Below are 24,012 nucleotides of genomic sequence, written 5' to 3' on the forward strand. Positions count from 1 at the left end.
GGCAGCGCGTGGCTCTTCCTCCGGATGGGAGGCTGGCACTGTCCGGATTCGGGAATGGCACGCGGCGACCCACCACGGTCCGGGGCAGAGCCAGGGGCCCACGGACCCCACCACTTCGCATGGAGCAGTGTTGGCTCCCACCAGGTCCATGGGAGAGGCTCCAGCTGCAGACCCCACAAACCCCACGGGACTCAGGCTCTCGGAGGTCGCCGTTTGGCACGTTAACTTTGTCTTTTTAATTAATTACAATGACAAACCTGACTCCACAGAAGTCTTCCGCTGCCTGCACATTTACTCCATCAGCACACAGCGGGCTGGAACGCTCCGTGTTCAGCTCCGCTCTAGACCAGAGGCTCTCGCTCTTTCTGGACGACGTGCCCCTTGGGGGGCTGCGTTCTCACCTCACTTCGCTACAGGTAGCTTACAGAACCAGTCAGGTGGACACCCCGCATCAGAGCGCGCTGGCAGGGGAAACTTGCTTCCTCTCAGCTTCCGTACCTAGCTCTGAAGCAGCACAGGGGCAATAGAAATCTCAGAGTCCGTGTCTGCGTGTAGCACGTGGAGTTGTAGAACCACGTCATCCGTGTGAAATTGTAGTTTGGACTGACTTTGCCGGTTCGCTTCATGTAGCCTATTGTAAAAGTAGGCCAGTCTCTGGCTGAGTTGATGGACCCCCGGAAGAGCTCTGTGGACCCTCAAGGAGACCCCCCTCTGGCTGAGAACCACTGTGCGAGAGCCAAGAAATGTACCCCCCCCCTTGTTCCTTCTGCAAAAGTAACTCTTTCTTTTCCTTGCCTAGGACTTTGACTCAGGAAGATCCAGGAGACAATCAGATAACACTGGAGGAGGTCATACAGATGGTAAATGCTTTTCTCCCCTCATTTCTTTTAATTGGCATCAAGTTGATAGAGTGAATTACTAAAGTCCTTCTGTAGCTTTTGCATAGCCTAGAGGTGTGCTAGCGTCTGGTGCGAAGGCTGCGTAAAAACCGCACAGCATGTCCAGAGAGTATATGCTTAACTGGTTTTGTGGACCTGGGTTTTGCCTTTTGTGTTAGCTCCCCATGAGGATCACGCTTGTTGCATTTCACTAGCACACGTTCATGGAGAGATGATTTCAAAGTCCTCTGCCCAGGTACTTTCAGACAATGAATTTGGAATTTGCACACCCGCATACCCCTAGGGCAAGGGCTTGTGTGCTCATCCAACCCAGGACAGACATGATCTAACCAATGGAAACTGGAAAGGAATACAGCTTGGCTGTCAACTAATTGTCATCGAAGAGAGAGCAAAACAAATCGTAACCCTCCTCCTGGCACATGCAGAGTTAGTCCACTTGCAGGCAAAGGGCGGATTTCATTGTGAATCGTTGGTATAACTCTTGCCTGTGCAGTGGAGCTGACCAATTCCCTTGATGTTCTCCTTGGCCTCTGAGGACAGGACAGGAAGCAATGGGCTTAAACTGCAGCCAGGGAGGTTCAGGTTGGACATTAGGAAAAAGTTCCTGCCTGTCAGGGGGGTGAAACACTGGAATAAGTTGCCGAGGGGGGTCGTGGAACCTCCATCTCTGGAGATATTGACGAGCAGGTGGGACAGACGCCTGTCAGGGATGATCTAGACGGTGCTGGGTCCTGCCATGAGGGCAGGAGACTGGACTTGGTGACCTTTCTAGATCCCTTCCAATCCAAGTGCGCTATGATGCTATGATTCTATGACGCTCCCCCAAGTAGGCTGTGTGTGCTGTCAGCCTGGCGCATGGGGAGCTGGTCACACAACTCTCTGCACAGCTGCCCAATTAGTGTGCACGCGTCCCCAGGGGCTGGCTTGAAATAATCACCCCAGCGCGCCAGTGTTTCTGTGCACCGCTGGGTAGTTTTTCCCTGGGCTGGCAAATCCCCAGACACATATAACGTGGATCGACGTTTGAGTGCTCCTTCTGACTGCGCACGTGGTCGGTGCTCAGGATCGCCAGCCCCACCTTGGAAAACACGCGGCTCCAGCTTGTGAGGTGAGCTTAAAAGTCCGGAGATGGATGGAACTAACTAAAGTTGTTGTCATAGACTCCTAGAATCCCAGGGCTGGCAGGGCCCTCGAGCCATCGCGTCCAGCCCCTGCCCAAAGCAGGACCAGCCCCAACTCAATCAGCCCAGCCAGGGCTGGGTCAAGCCGGGACTTTGTCAAGTCGTCTGTATTTGCCTTCTGGCGTCTGACTCTTCAGGGTCCGCTCCCTTCCCGCGGTCGAGCTCTCCTGTGCCTTCCTGAGGGCAGGCACTTGCTTTAAAACCCAAAGAACGTGGCGAGTTCTGTGCAGACTCTGCTCCCAGCAAGTAAGACGTGGGTCGTGCCCACGAGAGTTCCTGAGATCATGGGTCTGGTGTCTTCGTCTAGACGTACCCTTAGAGACGACAGGCTTTTGTCGACAGATACTGTCAACAAAGCTTCTGTCGACAGAGTGTCCAGACTACAGCCAGTTCTGTTGCCACAGCAAGGCGCTTTGTCGACATGACAGCGTAGGTGCCAAGGGCAGCGCAGATGCAATAGCGCCGTCTGTCCACGGAGCTCTGGCGAAAGGCGAAAGGCATTATTCCCCGTACAATGAGGTTTACCGTCGTCGACCAAACTGCCGAGTTCTGATGACGTTGTGTGGCGGCAGTGTGGACGCAGGGATAGTTTTGTCGGCAAAAGTCCACTTTTGGCAACAGAACCCTGTAGTCTAGACACACCCTAAGGCGCTGCAGGACTAGTCACTGGCCTTTAAGGCTTTTCTATTGCAGACAAAGTCGCCCCCTCACCCCCGAGACCAGGTACTGTGAGACTCCCAGGGACTCCAGAGAGTTGGGGTGGAGGGGGCCAGTGCCCTGGGGCCCCAGTGATGCTAAGGGGCCCGTGGCTCTTGGGCACCACTCCTGTGGCAGTGGCCGGAGATCCAGGCCCTTTCTAATCGCCCCACGAGCCCCGCTCCGGCAGGGCTGGGGGAGCAGCAGGGCCGTCCCGTCGCAGCCCTGCCAAGGGCCCGGGTTTTCGGTGTCCAAAGCGTCCCAGACAGCTGGCTCCAGCCGGCTGCAGAGAACCTCCCGCGAAGGAGCCTCCAGCGCCACCCGGAGCATCCGTTCCATGGGCCGAGGCACGGAGGGCTGGGCAGCTTCGCCCCAGATTTCATCTAAACCGCTGGGCTGCCGTGGGAACCTGCTGCCGCCCGCCCTGCCCGTGTGGCCCACGAGAACAGATTCTCCATCTTTGGATGGGACCTGCACATGTCTACGGCTCCGTCCTGTGCGCCCATCCCCCCCACTGACCATAGCCAGGTCCCTCAGCCGCCCTCGTGTCTACAGCCCCGTCCTGTGCCCCCATCCCCCCCACTGACCATAGCCAGGTCCCTCAGCCGCCCCTCGTGTCTACGGCTCCGTCCTGTGCGCCCATCCCCCCCACTGACCATAGCCAGGTCCCTCAGCCGCCCTCGTGTCTACAGCCCCGTCCTGTGCCCCCATCCCCCCCACTGACCATAGCCAGGTCCCTCAGCCGCCCTCGTGTCTACGGCCCCGTCCTGTGCCCCCATCCCCCCCACTGACCATAGCCAGGTCCCTCAGCCGCCCTCGTGTCTACAGCCCCGTCCTGTGCGCCCATCCCCCCCACTGACCGTAGCCAGGTCCCTCAGCCGCCCCTCGTGTCTACGGCCCCGTCCTGTGCGCCCATCCCCCCCACTGACCATAGCCAGGTCCCTCAGCCGCCCTCGTGTCTACAGCCCCGTCCTGTGCGCCCATCCCCCCCACTGACCGTAGCCAGGTCCCTCAGCCGCCCCTCGTGTCTACGGCCCCGTCCTGTGCGCCCATCCCCCCCACTGACCGTAGCCAGGTCCCTCAGCCGCCCTCGTGTCTACGGCCCCGTCCTGTGCCCCCACCCCCCCACTGACCGTAGCCAGGTCCCTCAGCCGCCCCTCGTGTCTACGGCCCCGTCCTGTGCCCCCATACCCCCCACTGACCGTAGCCAGGTCCCTCAGCCGCCCCTCGTGTCTACGGCCCCGTCCTGTGCCCCCATCCCCCCCACTGACCGTAGCCAGGTCCCTCAGCCGCCCCTCGTGTCTACGGCCCCGTCCTGTGCGCCCATCCCCCCCACTGACCGTAGCCAGGTCCCTCAGCCGCCCTCGTGTCTACGGCCCAGTCCTGTGCCCCCATCCCTCCCACTGACCGTAGCCAGGTCCCTCAGCCGCCCTCGTGTCTACAGCCCCGTCCTGTGCCCCCCCCCACTGACCGTAGCCAGGTCCCTCAGCCGCCCCTCGTGTCTACGGCCCCGTCCTGTGCCCCCATCCCCCCCCCACTGACCATAGCCAGGTCCCTCAGCCGCCCCTCGTGTCTACGGCCCCGTCCTGTGCCCCCATCCCCCCCCCACTGACCATAGCCAGGTCCCTCAGCCGCCCCTCGTGTCTACGGCCCCGTCCTGTGCGCCCATCCCCCCCACTGACCATAGCCAGGTCCCTCAGCCGCCCTCGTGTCTACTGCCCCGTCCTGTGCCCCCCCCCCCCACTGACCATAGCCAGGTCCCTCAGCCGCCCCTCGTGTCTACGGCCCCGTCCTGTGCGCCCATCCCCCCCACTGACCATAGCCAGGTCCCTCAGCCGCCCCTCGTGTCTACGGCCCCGTCCTGTGCCCCCACCCCCCCCCACTGACCATAGCCAGGTCCCTCAGCCGCCCCTCGTGTCTATAGCCCCATCCCCCCCACTGACCATAGCCAGGTCCCTCAGCCGCCCTCGTGTCTATGGCCCCGTCCTGTGCGCCCATCCCCCCCACTGACCATAGCCAGGTCCCTCAGCCGCCCTCGTGTCTACTGCCCCGTCCTGTGCCCCCCCCCCCACTGACCATAGCCAGGTCCCTCAGCCGCCCCTCGTGTCTACGGCCCCGTCCTATGCGCCCATCCCCCCCACTGACCATAGCCAGGTCCCTCAGCCGCCCCTCGTGTCTACGGCCCCGTCCTGTGCCCCCACCCCCCCCCACTGACCATAGCCAGGTCCCTCAGCCGCCCCTCGTGTCTACAGCCCCGTCCTGTGCGCCCATCCCCCCCCCACTGACCGTACCCAGGTACCTCAGCCGCCCCTCGTGTCTATGGCCCCGTCCTGTGCCCCCATATCCCCCACTGACCATAGCCAGGTCCCTCAGCCGCCCCTCGTGTCTACAGCCCCGTCCTGTGCCCCCATCCCCCCCCCCCACTGACCGTAGCCAGGTCCCTCAGCCTCCCTCGTGTCTATGGCCCCGTCCTGTGCCCCCATCCCCCCCACTGACCGTAGCCAGGTCCCTCAGCCGCCCCTCGTGTCTACAGCCCCGTCCTGTGCCCCCATCCCCTCCCCACTGACCATAGCCAGGTCCCTCAGCCGCCCTCGTGTCTACAGCCCCGTCCTGTGCCCCCATCCCCCCTACTGACCATAGCCAGGTCCCTCAGCCGCCCTCGTGTCTACGGCCCCGTCCTGTGCCCCCACCCCCCCCACTGACCGTAGCCAGGTCCCTCAGCCACCCTCGTGTCTACGGCCCCGTCCTGTGCCCCCATCCCCCCCACTGACCATAGCCAGGTCCCTCAGCCGCCCCTCGTGTCTACGGCCCCGTCCTGTGCCCCCATCCCCCCCACTGACCATAGCCAGGTCCCTCAGCCGCCCCTCGTGTCTACAGCCCCGTCCTGTGCGCCCATCCCCCCCACTGACCATAGCCAGGTCCCTCAGCCGCCCCTCGTGTCTACGGCCCCGTCCTGTGCGCCCATCCCCCCCACTGACCGTAGCCAGGTCCCTCAGCCGCCCTGGTGTCTACGGCCCCGTCCTGTGCGCCCATCCCCCCACTGACCATAGCCAGGTCCCTCAGCCGCCCCTCGTGTCTACGGCTCCGTCCTGTGCCCCCATCCCCCCCACTGACCATAGCCAGGTCCCTCAGCCGCCCTCGTGTCTACGGCCCCGTCCTGTGCCCCCATCCCCCCCACTGACCATAGCCAGGTCCCTCAGCCGCCCCTCGTGTCTACGGCCCCGTCCTGTGCGCCCATCCCCCCCACTGACCATAGCCAGGTCCCTCAGCCGCCCCTCGTGTCTACAGCCCAGTCCTGTGCCCCCATCCCCCCACTGACCATAGCCAGGTCCCTCAGCCGCCCTCGTGTCTACGGCCCCGTCCTGTGCGCCCATCCCCCCCACTGACCATAGCCAGGTCCCTCAGCCGCCCTCGTGTCTACGGCCCCGTCCTGTGCCCCCACCCCCCCCACTGACCGTAGCCAGGTCCCTCAGCCGCCCTCGTGTCTACGGCCCCGTCCTGTGCCCCCACCCCCCCCACTGACCGTAGCCAGGTCCCTCAGCCGCCCCTCGTGTCTACGGCCCCGTCCTGTGCCCCCACCCCCCCCACTGACCATAGCCAGGACCCTCAGCCGCCCTCGTGTCTACGGCCCCGTCCTGTGCCCCCATCCCCCCCACTGACCATAGCCAGGACCCTCAGCCGCCCTCGTGTCTACGGCCCCGTCCTGTGCCCCCATCCCCCCCACTGACCATAGCCAGGTCCCTCAGCCGCCCTGGTGTCTACGGCCCCGTCCTGTGCGCCCATCCCCCCCACTGACCGTAGCCAGGTCCCTCAGCCGCCCCTCGTGTCTACGGCCCCGTCCTGTGCGCCCATCCCCCCCCCCCACTGACCATAGCCAGGTCCCTCAGCCGCCCTCGTGTCTACGGCCCCGTCCTTTGCCCCCATCCCCCCCACTGACCATAGCCAGGTCCCTCAGCCGCCCTGGTGTCTACGGCCCCGTCCTGTGCCCCCATCCCCCCCACTGACCGTAGCCAGGTCCCTCAGCCGCCCCTCGTGTCTACGGCCCCGTCCTGTGCCCCCATACCCCCCACTGACCATAGCCAGGTCCCTCAGCCGCCCTGGTGTCTACGGCCCCGTCCTGTGCCCCCACCCCCCCCACTGACCGTAGCCAGGTCCCTCAGCCGCCCCTCGTGTCTACGGCCCCGTCCTGTGCCCCCATCCCCCCCACTGACCATAGCCAGGTCCCTCAGCCGCCCTGGTGTCTACGGCCCCATCCTGTGCGCCCATCCCCCCCACTGACCGTAGCCAGGTCCCTCAGCCGCCCCTCGTGTCTACGGCCCCGTCCTGTGCGCCCATCCCCCCCACTGACCGTAGCCAGGTCCCTCAGCCGCCCCTCGTGTCTACGGCCCCGTCCTGTGCCCCCATCCCCCCCACTGACCATAGCCAGGTCCCTCAGCCGCCCTGGTGTCTACGGCCCCGTCCTGTGCCCCCATCCCCCCCACTGACCGTACGCGCACCTTCGTGCACCTCCCCCGGCAGTGGCTGTGTTGGCACCGTGGCCTGGCCAACTCGGTTCTCACCCTGCTCCCAGCTCCGCTCAGCCTACGTGCGCCTTTGGGTTCCTGCTCCTCGCACGGGCCTTTCCCGTGCCCCCGTGGTGGCCGGCTCCCTGCTCTGCACCCCCCAGGCAGCGGGATTTCAGCTCTCTCCTCCAGTGCGCTGTCCCCCCTTTGTGTCCCCGGGGGACGGGATCACCCCCCTCCCTGTTCCTGAGCGCACAGGCCCCAGCGCAGCCCCCGTGGAACCCCCGGCCTCGCAGCCTGGCACCGTCCCAGCGAGAGCTGCGCCGTTTGCGGGTGCGTGGCCCATTCCGTGTCCACCCCGCGCAGTCCTGTCCCGCCGCGGTCCCCCGCCGACGCAGCGCAACGCCCCTGAGATCCAGGTACGTACGTCCCCCACGCTCCCCCATCACCGAAGCCAGGCCCCTGTCACAGCAGCAAATGGAGCTGGCCGGGCAGGATTCGGTCTCGGTGGCTGCCAGTGACCGTGCCTGGGTCTGCCAGGTGTCCGCCCGCGGGATGCTTCCCAGCGCTGCCGTTCTGTGGGCTTGGCGGGGGAAGTGTTTGCTCTAGGCTGGCGGTCGCCTCTCTTGGGCAGCATGGCCCCACTGTGCCGCCTCAGGGGCCTCCTTGACTCTGAGCACGGGAGGAATGTGCACAAAGCAAAACCACTTGGACGCTCTCTTCCAGGAACCCGTTGGCACAAGGCAGCTCCCTTTGGCCAGCAGCAGATTTTCAATGGCCTCTCTGCTCCGGTCCCGCCTGGCTAGCGCTCAGCGCGCCGCGGCACTGCTCACGGAGCCAGCCCTGCGTGAACCCGAGCAGCGGGGAGCTCGCCGGCCCACCCAGCACGCCTGCCGGGAGGGATCCCCACGCCCATCCAGCGTGCCCATCCTCCTGCCAGGCGGTCGGCTGGCACGGCTGACTCCACGCACCCCTCCGCACCCTGTGCCGGCAGCTTTGCTTTCTGGGCAGTCTGAGGGCCAAGAGCTTCACCCAAACCTGTCTTCTCGCCCACTCAGCAACGGGAGCAGCAGGGTTGCGTCCCCTCCCCCCCCGGCACAGCCAGGCCACTTCACAGCAGGCCCACTGCCAGGTCTGAGCTAGACACGCAACTGCCACCCTAGTGGTTACACAAGTGCCCTGGTGCAATGCACGCCAGGCACTCAGGAGAGTACAGCCAGGCCCAGACGTGCCGAAGCAGCGGAGTGTTGCTGGCTGCCCATTCCCCCGGCAGAGCTGGGCCAAGGGCCGCATTCGTGTGGCCTGGCACGCCGGGCAGGGAGAGCAGTGCGAGCCTCCCCGTGGCACGTCTTTCCGTGAGAGGAGGGCGGTGGGCGTGGGGCAGGCACCCGCTGGCGTGCTGGAGGGGCGCTGTACTGCACGGGGGAGCCTCCGAGAGTCCTCCACACTCCCTCCAATTTCTCCTCATCTTTCTTGAAATGCGGTGCCCAGAACTGGACACAAGACTCCAACTGAGGCCTAACCAGAGCAGAGCGGGAGAATGACTCCTCGTGTCTTGCTTGCAACACTCCTGCTAATGCAGCCCAGAATCATGTTTGCTTTGTTTGCAACAGCATTCCACTGTTCCCTAATGTTTAACTTGTGGCCTACTATGACCCCTAGATCCCTTTCTGCAGTATCCTTCCTAGACAGTCACTTCCCAGTCTGTGTGTGTGAGACGGATTGTCCCTTCCTGAGTGGAGCACTTTGCATTTGTCCCTATTAAACATCATCCTATTGACCTTCGACCATTTCTCTAGTTTGTCCAGATCATTTTGAATGATGACCCATCCTCCAGAGCAGTCGCAACCCCTCCCTGCTTGGTATCATCTGCAAACTTAATAAGCGTCCTCTATGTGCCATCATCTAAATCACTGAGGATATTGAACAGAACTGGTCCCAAAACAGACCCCTGGGAATTCCACTTGTTCTGCCCTTCCAGCAGGATTGCAAATCGTTAATAACTACACTCTGAGAACGGTTCTCCAGCCAGTTCTGCACCTACCTTAGAGTCGCCCCATCTAGGTTGTGTTTGCCTAGTTTATTGATAAGAATGTCATGCGAGACCGTATCTAATGCTTTACTAAAGTCTAAGCATACCACGTCCACTGCTTTTCCCTTATCCACAAGGCTTGTTATCCTATCAAAGAAAGCTCTCAGATTTCTTTGATATGATTTACAAATCCATGCTGGCTGTTACCTGTCACCTTATTTTCTTCCAGATGTTTGCAGATGATTTCCTTAATTACCTGCTCCATTATCTTCCCTGGGACAGAAGTTAAACTGACTGGTCTGTAGTTTCCTGGGTGGTTGTTTCCCTTTTTATAGATGGGCACGAGATTTGCCCTTTTCCAGTCTTCTGGAATCTCTCCTAACTTCCATGAATTTTCAAAGATGATAGCTAAAGGCTCAGACACCTCCTCTATCAGCTCCTTGAGTATTCTAGGTGTATTTCATCAGGCCCTGGTGACTTGCAGACATCTAACTCTTCTAAGTAATTTGAACTTGTTTTATTTTAATTTCTACACCTACCCCCTTTCCACTAGCAATCTCCATGTTAGGCATCCCGCCACCCTGACGAAAACCGAAACGAAGAAGTCATTAAGCACCCCTGCCATGTCCAGGTTTCCTGTTGTTGTTTCTCCCTCCTCACTGAGCAATGGGCCCACCCTGTCCTTGCTCTTCCTCTTGCTCCTAACATACTTGTAGAACATCTTCTTGTTACCCTTTAGCCCAGCTAGATTTAGCTCGTTTTGTGCCTTTGCCTGTCTAATCTTGCCCCTGCATACGTGTGTTGTTGCTTATATTCATCCTTTGTCATTTGATCTAGTTCGCACTTTTTATGAGACTCCTTTTTGATTTTTAGATCATGTAAGATCTCCTGGTTGATCCAAGGTGGTCTCCTGCCAGACTTTCAACCCTTCCTACGCAGTAGAATAGTTTGCTTTTGAGCTGCTAATAATGTCTCTTTAAAAAACTGCCAATTCTCTTCAGTTGTTTTTCCCTCTTAGTCTTGCTTCCCAGGGACCTTACCTACCAGCTCTGAGTTTACTAAAATCTGCCTTCCTGAAATCCACTGTCTCTGTTTTGCTGTTCTCCCTTCTACCATTCCTTAGAATCATGAACTCTATGAATTCGTGGTCACTTCTACCTAAGCTGCCTTCCATTTTCAAATTCTCAACCAGCTGCTCTAAGGAGGCAGCGATCGGGCCTGACTCTGGATTCACAGGGGACCCCAGGGGTCCAGCAGCTCTGAGGAGGCAGCGATCAGGCCTGGCTCTGGATTCACAGGGGACCCCAGGGGCCCAGCAGCTCTGAGGAGGCAACGATCAGGCCTGGCTCTGGATTCACAGGGGACCCCAGGGGTACAGCAGCTCTGAGGAGGCAGTGATCAGGCCTGGCTCTGGATTCACAGGGGACCCCAGGGGTCCAGCAGGTCTGAGGAGGCAGCGATCGGGCCTGGCTCTGGATTCACAGGGGACCCCAGGGGTCCAGCAGCTCTGAGGAGGCAGCGATCAGGCCTGGCTCTGGATTCACAGGGGACCCCAGGGGTCCAGCAGCTCTGAGGAGGCAGCGATCAGGCCTGGCTCTGGATTCACAGGGGACCCCAGGGGCCCAGCAGCTCTGAGGAGGCAACGATCAGGCCTGGCTCTGGATTCACAGGGGACCCCAGGGGTACAGCAGGTCTGAGGAGGCAGCGATCGGGCCTGGCTCTGGATTCACAGGGGACCCCAGGGGTCCAGCAGCTCTGAGGAGGCAGCGATCAGGCCTGGCTCTGGATTCACAGGGGACCCCAGGGGCCCAGCAGCTCTGAGGAGGCAACGATCAGGCCTGGCTCTGGATTCACAGGGGACCCCAGGGGTACAGCAGGTCTGAGGAGGCAGCGATCGGGCCTGTTTCTGGATTCACAGGGGACCCCAGGGGTACAGCAGGTCTGAGGAGGCAGCGATCGGGCCTGACTCTGGATTCACAGGGGACCCCAGGGGTCCAGCAGCTCTGAGGAGGCAGCGATCAGGCCTGGCTCTGGATTCACAGGGGACCCCAGGGGCCCAGCAGCTCTGAGGAGGCAACGATCAGGCCTGGCTCTGGATTCACAGGGGACCCCAGGGGTACAGCAGGTCTGAGGAGGCAGCGATCGGGCCTGGCTCTGGATTCACAGGGGACCCCAGGGGTACAGCAGGTCTGAGGAGGCAGCGATCGGGCCTGGCTCTGGATTCACAGGGGACCCCAGGGGTCCAGCAGCTCTGAGGAGGCAGCGATCAGGCCTGGCTCTGGATTCACAGGGGACCCCAGGGGCCCAGCAGCTCTGAGGAGGCAACGATCAGGCCTGGCTCTGGATTCACAGGGGACCCCAGGGGTACAGCAGGTCTGAGGAGGCAGCGATCGGGCCTGTTTCTGGATTCACAGGGGACCCCAGGGGTACAGCAGGTCTGAGGAGGCAGCGATCAGGCCTGGCTCTGGATTCACAGGGGACCCCAGGGGTACAGCAGCTCTGAGGAGGCAGCGATCAGGCCTGACTCTGGATTCACAGAGGACCCCAGGGGTACAGCAGCTCTGAGGAGGCAGCGATCAGGCCTGGGTCTGGATTCACAGAGGACCCCAGGGGTACAGCAGGTCTGAGGAGGCAGCGATCGGGCCTGGCTCTGGATTCACAGGGGACCCCAGGGGTCCAGCAGCTCTGAGGAGGCAGCGATCGGGCCTGGGTCTGGATTCACAGGGGACCCCAGGAGTACAGCAGGTCTGAGGAGGCAGCGATCAGGCCTGGCTCTGGATTCACAGGGGACCCCAGGGGTACAGCAGGTCTGAGGAGGCAGCGATCAGGCCTGGGTCTGGATTCACAGGGGACCCCAGGAGTACAGCAGGTCTGAGGAGGCAGCGATCAGGCCTGGCTCTGGATTCACAGGGGACCCCAGGGGTACAGCAGGTCTGAGGAGGCAGCGATCAGGCCTGGTTCTGGATTCACAGGGGACCCCAGGGGTACAGCAGCTCTGAGGAGGCAGCGATCGGTCCCAGCTCTGGATTAGGCTTTGCTAGTTCAGACTGTGAAGTCTTGTGACCAGTCATGGCGATATTTTGAGCCAGTGGGTGGAGTCTCCCTGTCCGCACAGGGCAGCCATCGTAGCCCAAACTGGACTCTCACGATGGGCTCTCTCACTTAGAGCCGCCGCAGAGCCAGACCCAGAGAGCTGGGTTTGCATTCCAGGGCTTTGTATCCAAACCCGGCCTCCTGAGACCCGCAGGGCGGGGGTATGAGATTCCAGTCTGGGCTCCTCTCAGCTGTGACCCCCTGGGCTGTATTCTGCAGTCGGTCCCACCGGCACAGGCAGCCTCAGTTGCTTTGCTGGGTGAAGGCAGGCGGGCATTGCTGTGCTTGTGAGGAGTGACCCATTGGCTCTGTGCAACCGGGAACCAGCACTGTTCAGCCCAAGCGCTCGCATCACCATAGATCACTCAGTGAACCGGGGCAAGTGACTGATGTGACGGGGCACGTCGAGGGACAATGCCTGTGGGCCGGGCTGGGGCTGAGTCCTGGGAGGCAGCGACTCTCCCATGGCACGGCCGAAAGGGCTTTGCCATCCCGGGGAGCACAGGCAGGAGAGTGTCGAGCAGGAGCAGAGGTTATTTTACCCCGGATGCTGGCGGAATGGCAGTCTGGGGCCCAGAGTCCGGGAACGGTGGTAAATGACATTCGGTAAGAGAGGGCTCTCCAGTCCAGCAGAGCAAAGCAGAACAGGAGCCAGGGCTGGAAGTGGAAACTAGACAAATACAGACTGGAAATCAGGTGCAAATGTTTGACAGGCAGGGCAGTTACAGCCAGACCATTACAGCCGGGCAATTACAACCAGACAGTTACAGGCTGGGCAATTACAGCCGGGCAATTAATCACTAGAATGGTTTGCAGCTTGTCATGTTCGATGCTCCCTCACTGAACCCCTCCCCCACTCTCCCCATTCATTAATTGGTTGAACATAACGTTTAGCCGGTTAACTAATTAAAGAGGATTTTACACCCTTGGTGGCCAGTGGCTAGATTTTCAAATGGACAGACCCACACTTACACCTGAACATCAGAGTGGCCGGACTGGGTCAGACCAAAGGCCTATCTAGCCCAGCGGCTGGTCTGACGATGGTGGCCAATGCCAGGTGCCCCAGAGGGAGGGAACAGAGCAGGGAACCATCAAGCGATCTCTCCCCTGTCGCCCATTGCCAGCCTCTGGCTTCCTGGTCATTTGAAAATCTGGCCCCAAACAAGGAGAGATTTTAAATCTCAATTCATATTAAAACCTTTTAAAGAGCAGCGCTGCCTTGGCTGGCAGAAGAAGGCTGCTAATCCGGTACGTTAGCTGTAATACGGAGCTGCATCTGCTCCGCCCGGGCCGGCTTCCCTGGCCGGGAGTCCCTGCCGCTTTATTCATTGATGGCAAGGCTGTCCGGGGAAAGCCAGCCTTTCGCAGGCATTAATGCTCCTTGATAGGTTAACCTGTAACATTTGAACTCCCAAGATGGAATCGTTAATTGCTGGTCTATTTGCAGCCCAAGCAGATCATTCCTTAATGAAGCTGAGGAGAGTCTCAGAGATCACCCTGCCACACCTCCACCTGCCTAGGACAGGTATCACGCCAGGGCCCAATCCTGCTTCCACTGGTGCCTGGGTCAAAATTCTCATCCACTTTCATGGACACCGTCACCAGCCTGACGACAGCCAAGAAGCTTGTGCCTGGACATTCCTGGTGCAGGTCACTGTTCCCACAGGGGGTAAATCAGCCCCGCCCACTCCGTCAGCCTCATGGGTGGAGCCCTGAGCCTCTGACTGGGCGGGGCTGAAGCGGGGCTGCGCTCACCTTAGAGGGAACCCTGATCCTGATGCTGATCTGAAATTGGGCAACCCAGATCAGAAAACACCTGTTCTCACGGACGCCATCTGCACAAACCGTGTCAGCCTCAAAAACAACTTCCAGGGCAACAGGGACACAACTGGGCTCCTTCGTCCTTTCTCTTTTTTCTCCAAGCTGGTTGGTGTCGTTCACAGAAGACCCTCAGTTGCATTTGTGACCCCGAAGAAACATCTGTGGTTCAGGGTACCCCAGTGAGAGTGTGGTCACTGGCAATCAGAGCTACGTCTACACTACTTTTTCTAGCACTGCAGCGCCCCTGCTGAAAACACACTAGGGGCTGATGGGAGAAAGCTCCCCCGACAGCTTAATAACATCTACACCCGTGAAAAGAGGAGGCATGTTGGCGGGAGACGCTTTCCTGCCGACGCCGCTGTCCACACCGGCACCCAGGTCGCTGGAACTCCCGTCGCTCAGGACGGTGGATTAGTCAAGTTGTTACTTATTATTGTTGGTTGATTCTTACTTCAAGCTCTACCAAAATCATTAGTAATGTTGGCAGCGCAGTTCCCCACTCTGGCACGCCGGGTGCAGAAGGTGGGGGCCCACGAGAGGCATCCCTTTCACTGTAGGCTTCTGCTTAAAAACTCCCCAAGGTCAGAGATTCCCTGGCCTTGGGAGGTAGCTGCCAACCCAAGTGAAAAAAAAAACCCTTTCTTTTTGAACCCAGGAAGATTCACTTCAGAGGGGTACCCCAAGCTCTTTTACCACAAGAGAGCTTAAAAGAAAGTAAACCAACTGCAGTCTCTGACAGCTGACCTCCCAGTCTTAGACATGCACATACAGACCTCCTGTTACCTTCTAGGTGACAAGAATCAGATCATAGTCTTTAAAAAGGTGATTTTATTAACAAAACAGAGAGAGATTTTCGAAAGCACACTTGGTTGCTAGGTGTTATAGAGCAACTGAGAAAAACCAGATTCAAGCACAGAGAATTGCTTCCCTGGGATTCAACTTTAGTTACAGTGTATCGGGGTGGGGAAGGGAGTACATGGACTTGGCACAGAGGAACAGAACCCCCAAGAAAATAACCTGCTTGTGTCTAACTAAAGCATTCCCTATCTACTCACATATCTGTACTTCCAAGGTTCCAGGCACAGGTATTCCTACCTGGTTCCGTTCATCTTCTTCCCCCCAGCATCTGGTTTGAACTGCCACAGGCAGATTCCCCTTCAATTCCAATCTCGACACTTTCTTCCCATTGGTTTGCCTGGCTCCCTGCCAACACTTCCTGGAATTTGTTTCGGGATTCCTTGAGTTTAACCCTTTACTGGCAGGACCCCTCTCATCATCACAAATGTAGCCAGAGCCTAAGAGTGTGGTGGGGATCCTTCCCCCATGCTGGTGAGCATTCCCAGGCGGAGGGTGGGAACACGTGTGTGAGTGATTGGCCAGGGTGTGTAAGGGGACCACAGTGTGGCCGTTGAATGATACTTCCTGCATACGCTGCATTCTGGCTTGTTTCTGGCCAATACAACAGGGGCGTAGCCCTTTGGGGAGGCTTTCAGGTTATTTCAGTGCGCAGAATGCAAGTGATTCTTGATGTATGCTCAACACAATCAGCCTAGTAAAACACACATTGACTCTTTACTTTAGGCAGAGGGAGTCAAAGCAGAACCCTTTGAAAATCACTCGGCTTTGGAAATAGCAGAGCAGCTGACGTTGCTGGATCACCTGGTCTTTAAGAAGATCCCATACGAGTAAGTGCTGCCTGTCGTTTGGCACCTCTGCCAGCGCCGGAGGGCGGTGGGTTGCCAAGCTCACATCTGCAGCACGGCAATAGGGGCAGGACTTGCCTTCCACGTAGCAACGCCTGGTGCAGACTCAGGGCTGTAACTGTCCAGAAATGCCCCTCGTTGGGGTGTGGGGAGCTGGGACTCCGGGACACGGGGCTCCCCAGGATTTCTCCAGCAATCTAGGAGAGCAGTAGCCAGTGTGGTTGGGGGGAGGGGAAGTCTCCGGCTTAGCTCCTGCCTACCCACCTGGGTGGGAGGGGAGGCAGCAGCTTCAGGGAGGTGCCTGCCAGGTGGGTGGCCTAGGCAGGTGAACACTCTCTCCCTGCTGGTATCACCAAGGCGAGGACCTGTCCTGCCCCAGGTGGGGCTGTAACTTGCAAGCGGGTCCCCGTCTCCCCCACCAGCTGCTGGCATGGGAAGTGAAGAGGGAAGTTTGCCCATGAGCCAGCCCTGCCTCGGCCCAGGCATGGAGCTGGTAGCACTTCCCTGTTTCCCTGCATGCGCTGCCAGGACACAGCAGGTGTCCCTGGTTTCTGGGCAGGCCCTTTATCGCAAGCTGGCCGAGCCCGGTTGGTCCCTGCTCGGTGCCGATAGAAAACCACGTGCCGTTTGGCTGGCATCGTGCATGCACGGAGGGTGCCACTTGGCAGAGCGCACTGCCCTGCCCCGCTGCCGTGACCTTGCATGTAGCGCGCGGGCGAGGCCACACCGGGAGGGACAGCCCCCTGCCGATCCGGTAGCCCCGTATTCTGAGGGCGTGGCAGTGGTTTCTGCAGCCTGGCGACAATCGCCCTGGTCTCTCCCTAGCCCAGCTTGTGGTGACAGCTGTGGTGCCTCTCGGATTGGCAGCACACGTGTCCACGTTTTCTGTTCTGTGGCAAAGAGGGGGGTGGGGCGATGAGGGTGGCCACCTGCCCCCTTGCAGATGCAGAAATTAACCTTCTGACAGAGAATCCCTACTCGGTGCTCCAGGGAAGACCCCTGTATCTGGCCAGAACTGTCTTCCTAACCCGTGTGTGCTGAGTTGGGAGCCCGTGTCTCTGTAGCCAGGCCTGGGGTACCGCTGAGGCCGCATTACCTGGTTTTTCTCTAACCTGCGGAAGGCAGTTTCTGCCAGGACGCCCACATACTCGGTTCTGAAGGGCAAGAATCCTTCCCCGGGCATTTTGCAGGCAGGGCGGGCTCTGGGGAGAGCCAGGGACCCCCAGAAGATGGATGGAAGTGATGCTGGGTTTGTACTTTGCAGGGAGTTTTTCGGGCAGGGCTGGATGAAGCTGGAGAAGAACGAGAGGACGCCGTACATTATGAAGAACACGAAACACTTCAATGATGTAAGGAGGGGCGGTCCGGGAGATGGCGGGGCGGGTGGCAGAGGAGTCGTGGCTTGTGTTGGTGTGCTGGGTCTGAGATGCACTGACCCCGCTCCCATGGTGACTTTCGCCGTCGGAGAGCAGGCCCAAGGGAATCCCAGTCCAATGTGCTGATCTACCTGGAACAGACCGAACTGGCCCCAGCCAAACATGCCCACATTGCAGAGGGTGGTGGCAAAGGGGTAAAATCCGAATCCAAGACTTCTTCCTAAATCAGGCTGCTAAATCTTGCCCCTTGTAGAGGGAGACCTGAGCTGAGAACTTGGGCCCAGGCTTTGGGGTTTGGCTCCATCTGAGCATAGAATAAGACGGCCTCTGCGCTCCTAGGCTGAGTGAAGTCACCTGGAAATACGCACCGAAAAGCATGGGTCAAAATGGTCACGTTTCCATACGTAAGTGAGGCCCCCGGAGTGAAACCCTGACTCCTGGGAGTCCTGGGCAAAACTCCCTTTGACGTTGGGGGCTAAGATTCCCCTCCAGATCTGTATCTCGATTCCTAAGTCCCTGGCCTGCTTTCAGAGCGCTTGGCCCCTCTGAAAACAAGGCTTCTGACCCAGGCTGGGCTGGCCACGCAGGGCAGAGAATTCGCTGTCTCCACCGCACAGAGCCCTCAAAGGCATGCGCTCTTACCTTGGGGTTAGGCAAGAAATGCTGCCGCCAGCCCAGGCCAAGTACAGCAGTACGCTTGCACTGACGTCCCGCTGCCTTCTGTCAAGGCTGTTCCCCACTCTGGCACAACAAATGCAGAAGTGGGGGCCTGTAAGAGCACCCCAAAACCTTCTCTTTACAGGCTTTGGTACAAAAACTTCCCCCCAAAAATCCTAATATCCCAATTCTGGGGAATCCGCTGCCACCACCCAAGTAATTCCAAGAAAACCACGGAAGAGATCACTTGGGAAACCTCCTCCCTAAGGAAAACTCTCCCTTGCCCCAACCTCCATTTTGCTTGGAGTTGGGAAGAACAGAGGGGAGACACAGACAGACCTTCCAGGACACAAAAATCAACCAGTACCGGTTCATTAGAAAAAGAAAAAAGCCTTTATTATCAAAACAGAACTACAGTTGCAAGCATAGTAAAGTGGCTAGATGGGAAGAGCCACCAATTGATATACTCAGGGAAAACCCCTAGGCTAAAACTTAAGTTACAAAGAAAGACCAAACACGTAACCAGCTCAGACATTAGTTCCAAATTCCCAAACCAGAAAAACAACAAAACCTGATGGACTAGCTAAACTTTTTCCTACTTACACATCATAAGTCTGTTCTTGGAGAAGGATGGTCCTCCCATCTCCTTCAGTCTTGGAAGAAAACGCTCTAAATGTCAAACAAAGAGAGAGAGAAACTCCTCTTCCCCTGTTTGAAATCCCTACCTGCATTGTTATTGGCTGACCACCCAATACCTGACTAGGTACAGGAGACGTCGTTAGCCCCTTAGGGTATGTCTACACTACCCCGCTAGTTCGAACTAGCGGGGTAATGTAGGCATACCGCAATTGCAAATGAAGCCCGGGATTTGAATTTCCCGGGCTTCATTTGCATAAGCGGGGAGCCGCCATTTTTAAATCCCCGCTCGTTCGAACCCCGTGCCGCGCGGCTACACGTGGCACGAACTAGGTAGTTCAAACTAGGCTTCCTAGTTCGAACTACCATTACTCCTCGTTCGAACGAGCGGGGATTTAAAAATGGCGGCGCCCTGCTTATGCAAATGAAGCCTGGGAAATTCAAATCTCGGGCTCCATTTGCAATTGCGGTATGCCTACATTACCCCGCTAGTTCTAACTAGCGGGGTAGTGTAGACATACCCTTAGTCACCACGTGCTGGTCAGCACTCCTGATTATGACAACTTCCAAGCGCATCATGCGCTTAGGTGCATTGCTGATGCAGGGCCCCTGTGAGCGTTTTGTGAGTGGGCTGCAGCTGGTCACTGCCTCTGTGAGCTCCAGGAGGTGACAGTCCTTAAGGCACAGCCAAGAACATGTGGCTGTAATGAAGCAACTGTGTGCTCAGGAGGCTGGGCAGGGCTGGGGTCCCTGGCCTCTGTGTGTCAGGGGCTGGCAGTGGGTGCCGGGGGATGGAGTGAGGGATCTGTTCCCTCCCTCTGGGCGCCTGGCTTTGGCCACTGTGGGCAGACTGGACTCCGGGCTGGATGGACCCTTGGTCTGACCCCGTCTGGCCGCTCTTCTGTTCTTGGCTGTTTCTGTGTGAAGGTGCTTCCGGCAGAGCCAACTGTGTTCTGGCTGCGAAGGGAGAAGGGCGACAGACGAGTGTCGGGGCGAAAGGTCTGTGGTGAATTGGTGCCAGCCTTTGAGGAAATGCCTCCCTGGCACACTGGGTAACGGCCCTTCTCCCTGCAGATCAGTAACTTGATCGCCTCCGAAATCCTCCGCAACGAGGATGTCACGGCCCGGGTGAGCGCCATTGAGAAGTGGGTGGCCGTGGCGGATATCTGCCGGTGTCTGCACAACTACAACGCTGTCCTGGAGATCACCTCCTCCCTGAACCGCAGCGCCATCTTCCGCCTCAAGAAAACCTGGCTCAAAGTGTCCAAGCAGGTGCGTGGCTACTGGCAGGCTCAGTCCTAGGGGTCTCACTGGGGCGCTTGGGGCTGCCATGCACCGGGGCCCACTGTGCAAGAAGAGGGTCTGTGCCCCGGGGTGTGACAAGACATGCAAGGAGCCACGGCGACATGGCCGTTTGAGTGGCCCCAAATGAAGCACAAACTCAAACGTCCCCGGGAGCGACTGGATCAGCGCTTTGTGAGCGCCGCACGCAGTCTCCCTCCGCCCCCTCGTTGGGACCCTGGGCCGGGTCACACGGCCGGCGTCTGCGCCCAGGAGCCAATGCTGTGTCCAGCTCATGCTAGCCCTTGGGCAGGCTGAAGGCCAGCTGTGTCCATCGGGGATTGGGCAGCGGCGGGAGGATCATGGGAGCAGGTTCTCAGGTGCCCAGTCTGTACCTCCCTGAACAGCATGATGCCGAGAGCAGAGTGCAGCAGCTCCCGGGCACGGGGCCGCTGTGGAGCTGATGCCATGAGGAGCAGCCCTGAGCACACCTGGGATGCAGGGGCACGTTTCTCCCCAAATCACAGAGCAGCAGCAGCCGTGAATGCAACTTCTGGGCTGGAGGGCAGCTGGGGTATTCCAGACGGCATCTCGCCACATGCTGGAAGGCATCCTGAGTGGCGCTTAGTCACCTCTGCTGGGGACGTTGGTGCTCGGGGCCAGAGAAAGGTGTCTGGTGTCACTGCGTCCCCGCCAGGCTCCATGACACCCGGGAGAGCTTTGTGGCTGACTGCGAGAGCTGAGAAGGAGCCGGAGGTGCTGGCCAAAACCGGTGCTGGGAGCGATGAGTCGGCCGAAAGCAGGGCTGGCAGGGAGCCTCCTGCCTCGTGGAAGGTGCCGATGGTTCTTTGCCGAGCTCAGCCCCGGGCAGCCAGGAGGGGTTTGCTCTTCCCCAGCCTGGCGGCAGAACACGTGTCCGCTCCTCGGCTCGTGGGCCTCTGCCGGGGGGACAGGCGCCTCCTGGCTCATGACACAGCTCCTGGGCCAGGCTCACCGCAGGTTTGCACCTCACGCCGCTTCCCGCCCGGCCCCGCTCTCCTCACTGCTCTCCAGCTGTGCACCGCGTGCGGTCCGCTCCCGCGAGCCACAGCCCTGCCTGGCCTTTGAGCGAATGGGGGCTGCTTTACGCCCTATCCCAGCCCACGCGGCCGGGGGCGCTTGGCCTGCCCCATCGCTGCCGGGCCAGGATCGCTGCCCGGACGAAGAGGGGCGCCCTGTTCCCGGCCACGGGCAGCTGCGCCTTAGAGCTCATGAAGCCGGGCGCCTCTTTCCGGCCTATTCCCTGGTCTTCCTTCCCGGTGTCCTCACCAGCACCGATGCCCCAGGGCCAGCAAGGCTCAGGCCCGTCGCTCTAATGCCCAGCAGGGCTGGAGCACAGCCCAGCTTCTGATTGGCTGATTGGCTTTGCATCACGCTGACCTGCACCGGGCACGCTCCATAAGAAAGAGACGAGACCCCCACCCCCCAGCAGTGGCTGCAACGCTGCCAGACAGATCCCGGACTGTCGTAGGACACGACTGCACTGGGAGTCCCGGCTGGGGGAGGGGCCCACGTGAGCGCTGCTCGAGCCAGGCCTACAAAGGGGCACGTGGGCAGCGGCTCGGGCTGGCCGTGCGCAGGGCGGGTGCTCGGGTGACTTGCCTCAGCCACCCTTCTGGGCACGCGGCTGTTTTAGGGATGGAATAGCACAGTCGACTAACCGATAAGCAGAAGCTCGTAGGTCAGTGCTACACACGACACGTCCCCACCCCCCTTGCCATAAATGTTTTAGCAGCCTGGCTCAGTGCTATTCGCACCGGGTCCGACCTACCCCCCATGGCTCTGCATTTCAAGTGTGTTAGGAGCTGGGTGGGCAGGCATCCTGGCTCCGTTATGACTCGGGCCGGGGCCGGGCGCTCAGACCCCTCTGGACAGGAGCTGCTACCTCCCCGCACTACGGCTTCAGGATCAGAGGCAGCAGTACAGGGCGACAGGTCCCCGAGGGGGGCTGGTTTTAGACTGGCTCCCCGGTGGAGCAGCTCCTGCCTGGCAGCCGTGTCCGCGGAGTGGCAGGGGGCTCCGCAGGAGTGGGGCCAGAGCACACTGGCTGCCGGCCCCACCCCGGGGATTGGCTGCCGGCCCCGCCCCGGGGACTATCGACTAGGCGACTAATTGATCAGAACGAGCCACTCGACTGGTCCGTGAAGCGAGATTTGACACCCCGAGGCCCCAGTGTGGGCAGCTGGGAATTGCCCCGCCTGCCCAGGGCAGACACCCCCTTAAAGTGCCCTTTTACCATCCCCCTCCCGGGCCCCAGTCCCGCTCCCTGCACCTGGCTCCGGCACTGCCCGGGAGGGGGGCAGAGAGTTTCCCTGGTGGTGCCCAGAGTGGCCACCAGGGAAAGCTGGGGAGGGCTAGCCTCCCACTAGTTTGAATGAAGGGACTACACAGCCCTTAATTCGAACTAGCTAATTCGAACTAGGCGTCTGTTAGTTCGAATTAACTTTGTAGTGTAGACATACCCTGAGTGGCCAGGGGAGACCTTGGGGAGGATCTGCGCCTCCGCACACGGCCCCGAGCATGGCAAATGAAGGGCCAGGCGCTGGTGTGCCAGCCGCTTCCGACTCCTCTCACCTCCGCACCGGTTCCCAGCCCCTCCCTCACCGCCGCGCTCTCTGTCCCTGCAGACGAAAGCTCTGATCGACAAGCTCCAGCGGCTGGTGTCCTCCGAGGGCAGGTTCAAGAATCTCCGCGAAGCTCTAAAAAAGTAAGTGGTCTGCGGCGGGGTGGGGAGGTTGCTGCTGAAAGCCTGTTGCAGCCTTTTCGGCCGGCAGCCTGCCCAGATTTCTCACCACACACGTGTCCTCCTGAAAGGCCCTGGAGGTCCAGACGCATCCAAGGCAGCCAACACGGGGCTGCCGATTGACTGAAATCAGCGTGACTCGAATCCTTGAGTTAAGCCACGTTTCCCACTGCTACGGCTTCACATGATTCAAATCTGGCCAGGAAAACATGCTAATGTGCAGCTCGGCCTTTTACAGCATCTCAGAGGGTCTCCTTAGTATCTCTCGGCTAGCGTGAGCATTAGGAATGTAGGAAACAGCACGTACCGCTCAGCGCCCGTGTCCAGCTGCAGAGGCAAGAACTAAATCACACACACGCAAAACAGCCCTTCTGCTTTCTGAACCAACATCCCAACGGCACGGAGACGTGTCACGTTTGCAGGTGTCTCCTCTTGCCCGCAGAGCTGGCCCTCAACTCGGGTTTTTTGGTTTTTTTTAAGTTCCAAATGTTGTTAACTCTAACGGCCAAGTCCCCAGACCACTAAATGTCCTGAAGCCTTCCCCTCTTCCCACTGCCACTGGCACGCGAGTGTCAGACTGACACGGGCGGACGAGATGTCCTGCTTTCCCAGCTCCCGGTCCATTTCGTGGCGCCGAGCGGGGCCCATATTCCCTCTGTGCCTGCCGAGGAAGCTGCTGCTGGGGAAAGTTGGCTTTGCTGCTGAAGGACCCTGTTCCCAGTGCCTGGCTAATGATCCCACCAGTTCAGGAGAGTGACTTTGTTCCCGGCATCAGCAGTCACTATGTGCGGATTCAAAGGCCTCCCGCCAGCCCAGAAATGTAGCGGCTGGCATGGCCGAGGAGGGATTGGCAGGTGCCAAGCCAGGGCAGCAGCAGCATCTTCCGAAACAAGGCGCCCGCCTTTCTCGTTGGGGTGCGAATGTCTGCAGGACACTGAGATGCAGTGTTAGTGTTTGCTCCATTCGCTGCTTTGCTGCGGCACTTTCACACGCTGGGGGGGGCGTTTCCTTCCTCGGGGTCTCTCGAAGAGCCTCCCAGATGTCCGCGGCCGCAGCGCAGCGGCAGGTTCTCTGACGAGCGCTGAAGGCTGAGGAGGCCGGTTTCAGTGCGCTGAGTCGGGATCCGCCTGCTCCCTTCAGTGAGTGGTTGTTGGGGGAGCCTTGTGTGACGTCAGCAGCATCTTCTTTTCTCCCGGGGGAAGACGTGCTTCAGGCTTTGGCTACAGACGCGCCAGGTGGGCGCCGCGGCCGTGTGCTCAAGGGGCATCCTTCTGTTTCTCCTTCCGAGTGTCTGCTCTCCGCCTCGCGTGCAGCGTTGCCCGTGGCGAAGCACCGCCTATGACGCTCCCAGTT

At 59.7% G+C, this 24,012-nt stretch overlaps 1 protein-coding gene across 3 annotated transcripts in view; it reads left to right on the top strand.

Annotated features, from left to right (window-relative positions):
- Nucleotides 1–24,012, top strand: part of RASGRF1 (Ras protein specific guanine nucleotide releasing factor 1) — a 109,056-nt gene that overhangs the window by 79,871 nt on the left and 5,173 nt on the right. For all 3 annotated transcript variants that reach the window (XM_075896777.1, XM_075896778.1, XM_075896779.1), the window contains 5 exons: nucleotides 800–860; nucleotides 15,806–15,909; nucleotides 17,192–17,276; nucleotides 19,671–19,868; nucleotides 22,544–22,623. In XM_075896777.1, the coding sequence (XP_075752892.1) occupies nucleotides 800–860; nucleotides 15,806–15,909; nucleotides 17,192–17,276; nucleotides 19,671–19,868; nucleotides 22,544–22,623 (528 nt within the window). The remainder of the gene's footprint in view (nucleotides 1–799; nucleotides 861–15,805; nucleotides 15,910–17,191; nucleotides 17,277–19,670; nucleotides 19,869–22,543; nucleotides 22,624–24,012) is intronic.

This window comes from Pelodiscus sinensis, chromosome 14 (assembly GCF_049634645.1).
Source record: "Pelodiscus sinensis isolate JC-2024 chromosome 14, ASM4963464v1, whole genome shotgun sequence".
Classification (NCBI taxonomy): domain Eukaryota; kingdom Metazoa; phylum Chordata; order Testudines; family Trionychidae; genus Pelodiscus; species Pelodiscus sinensis.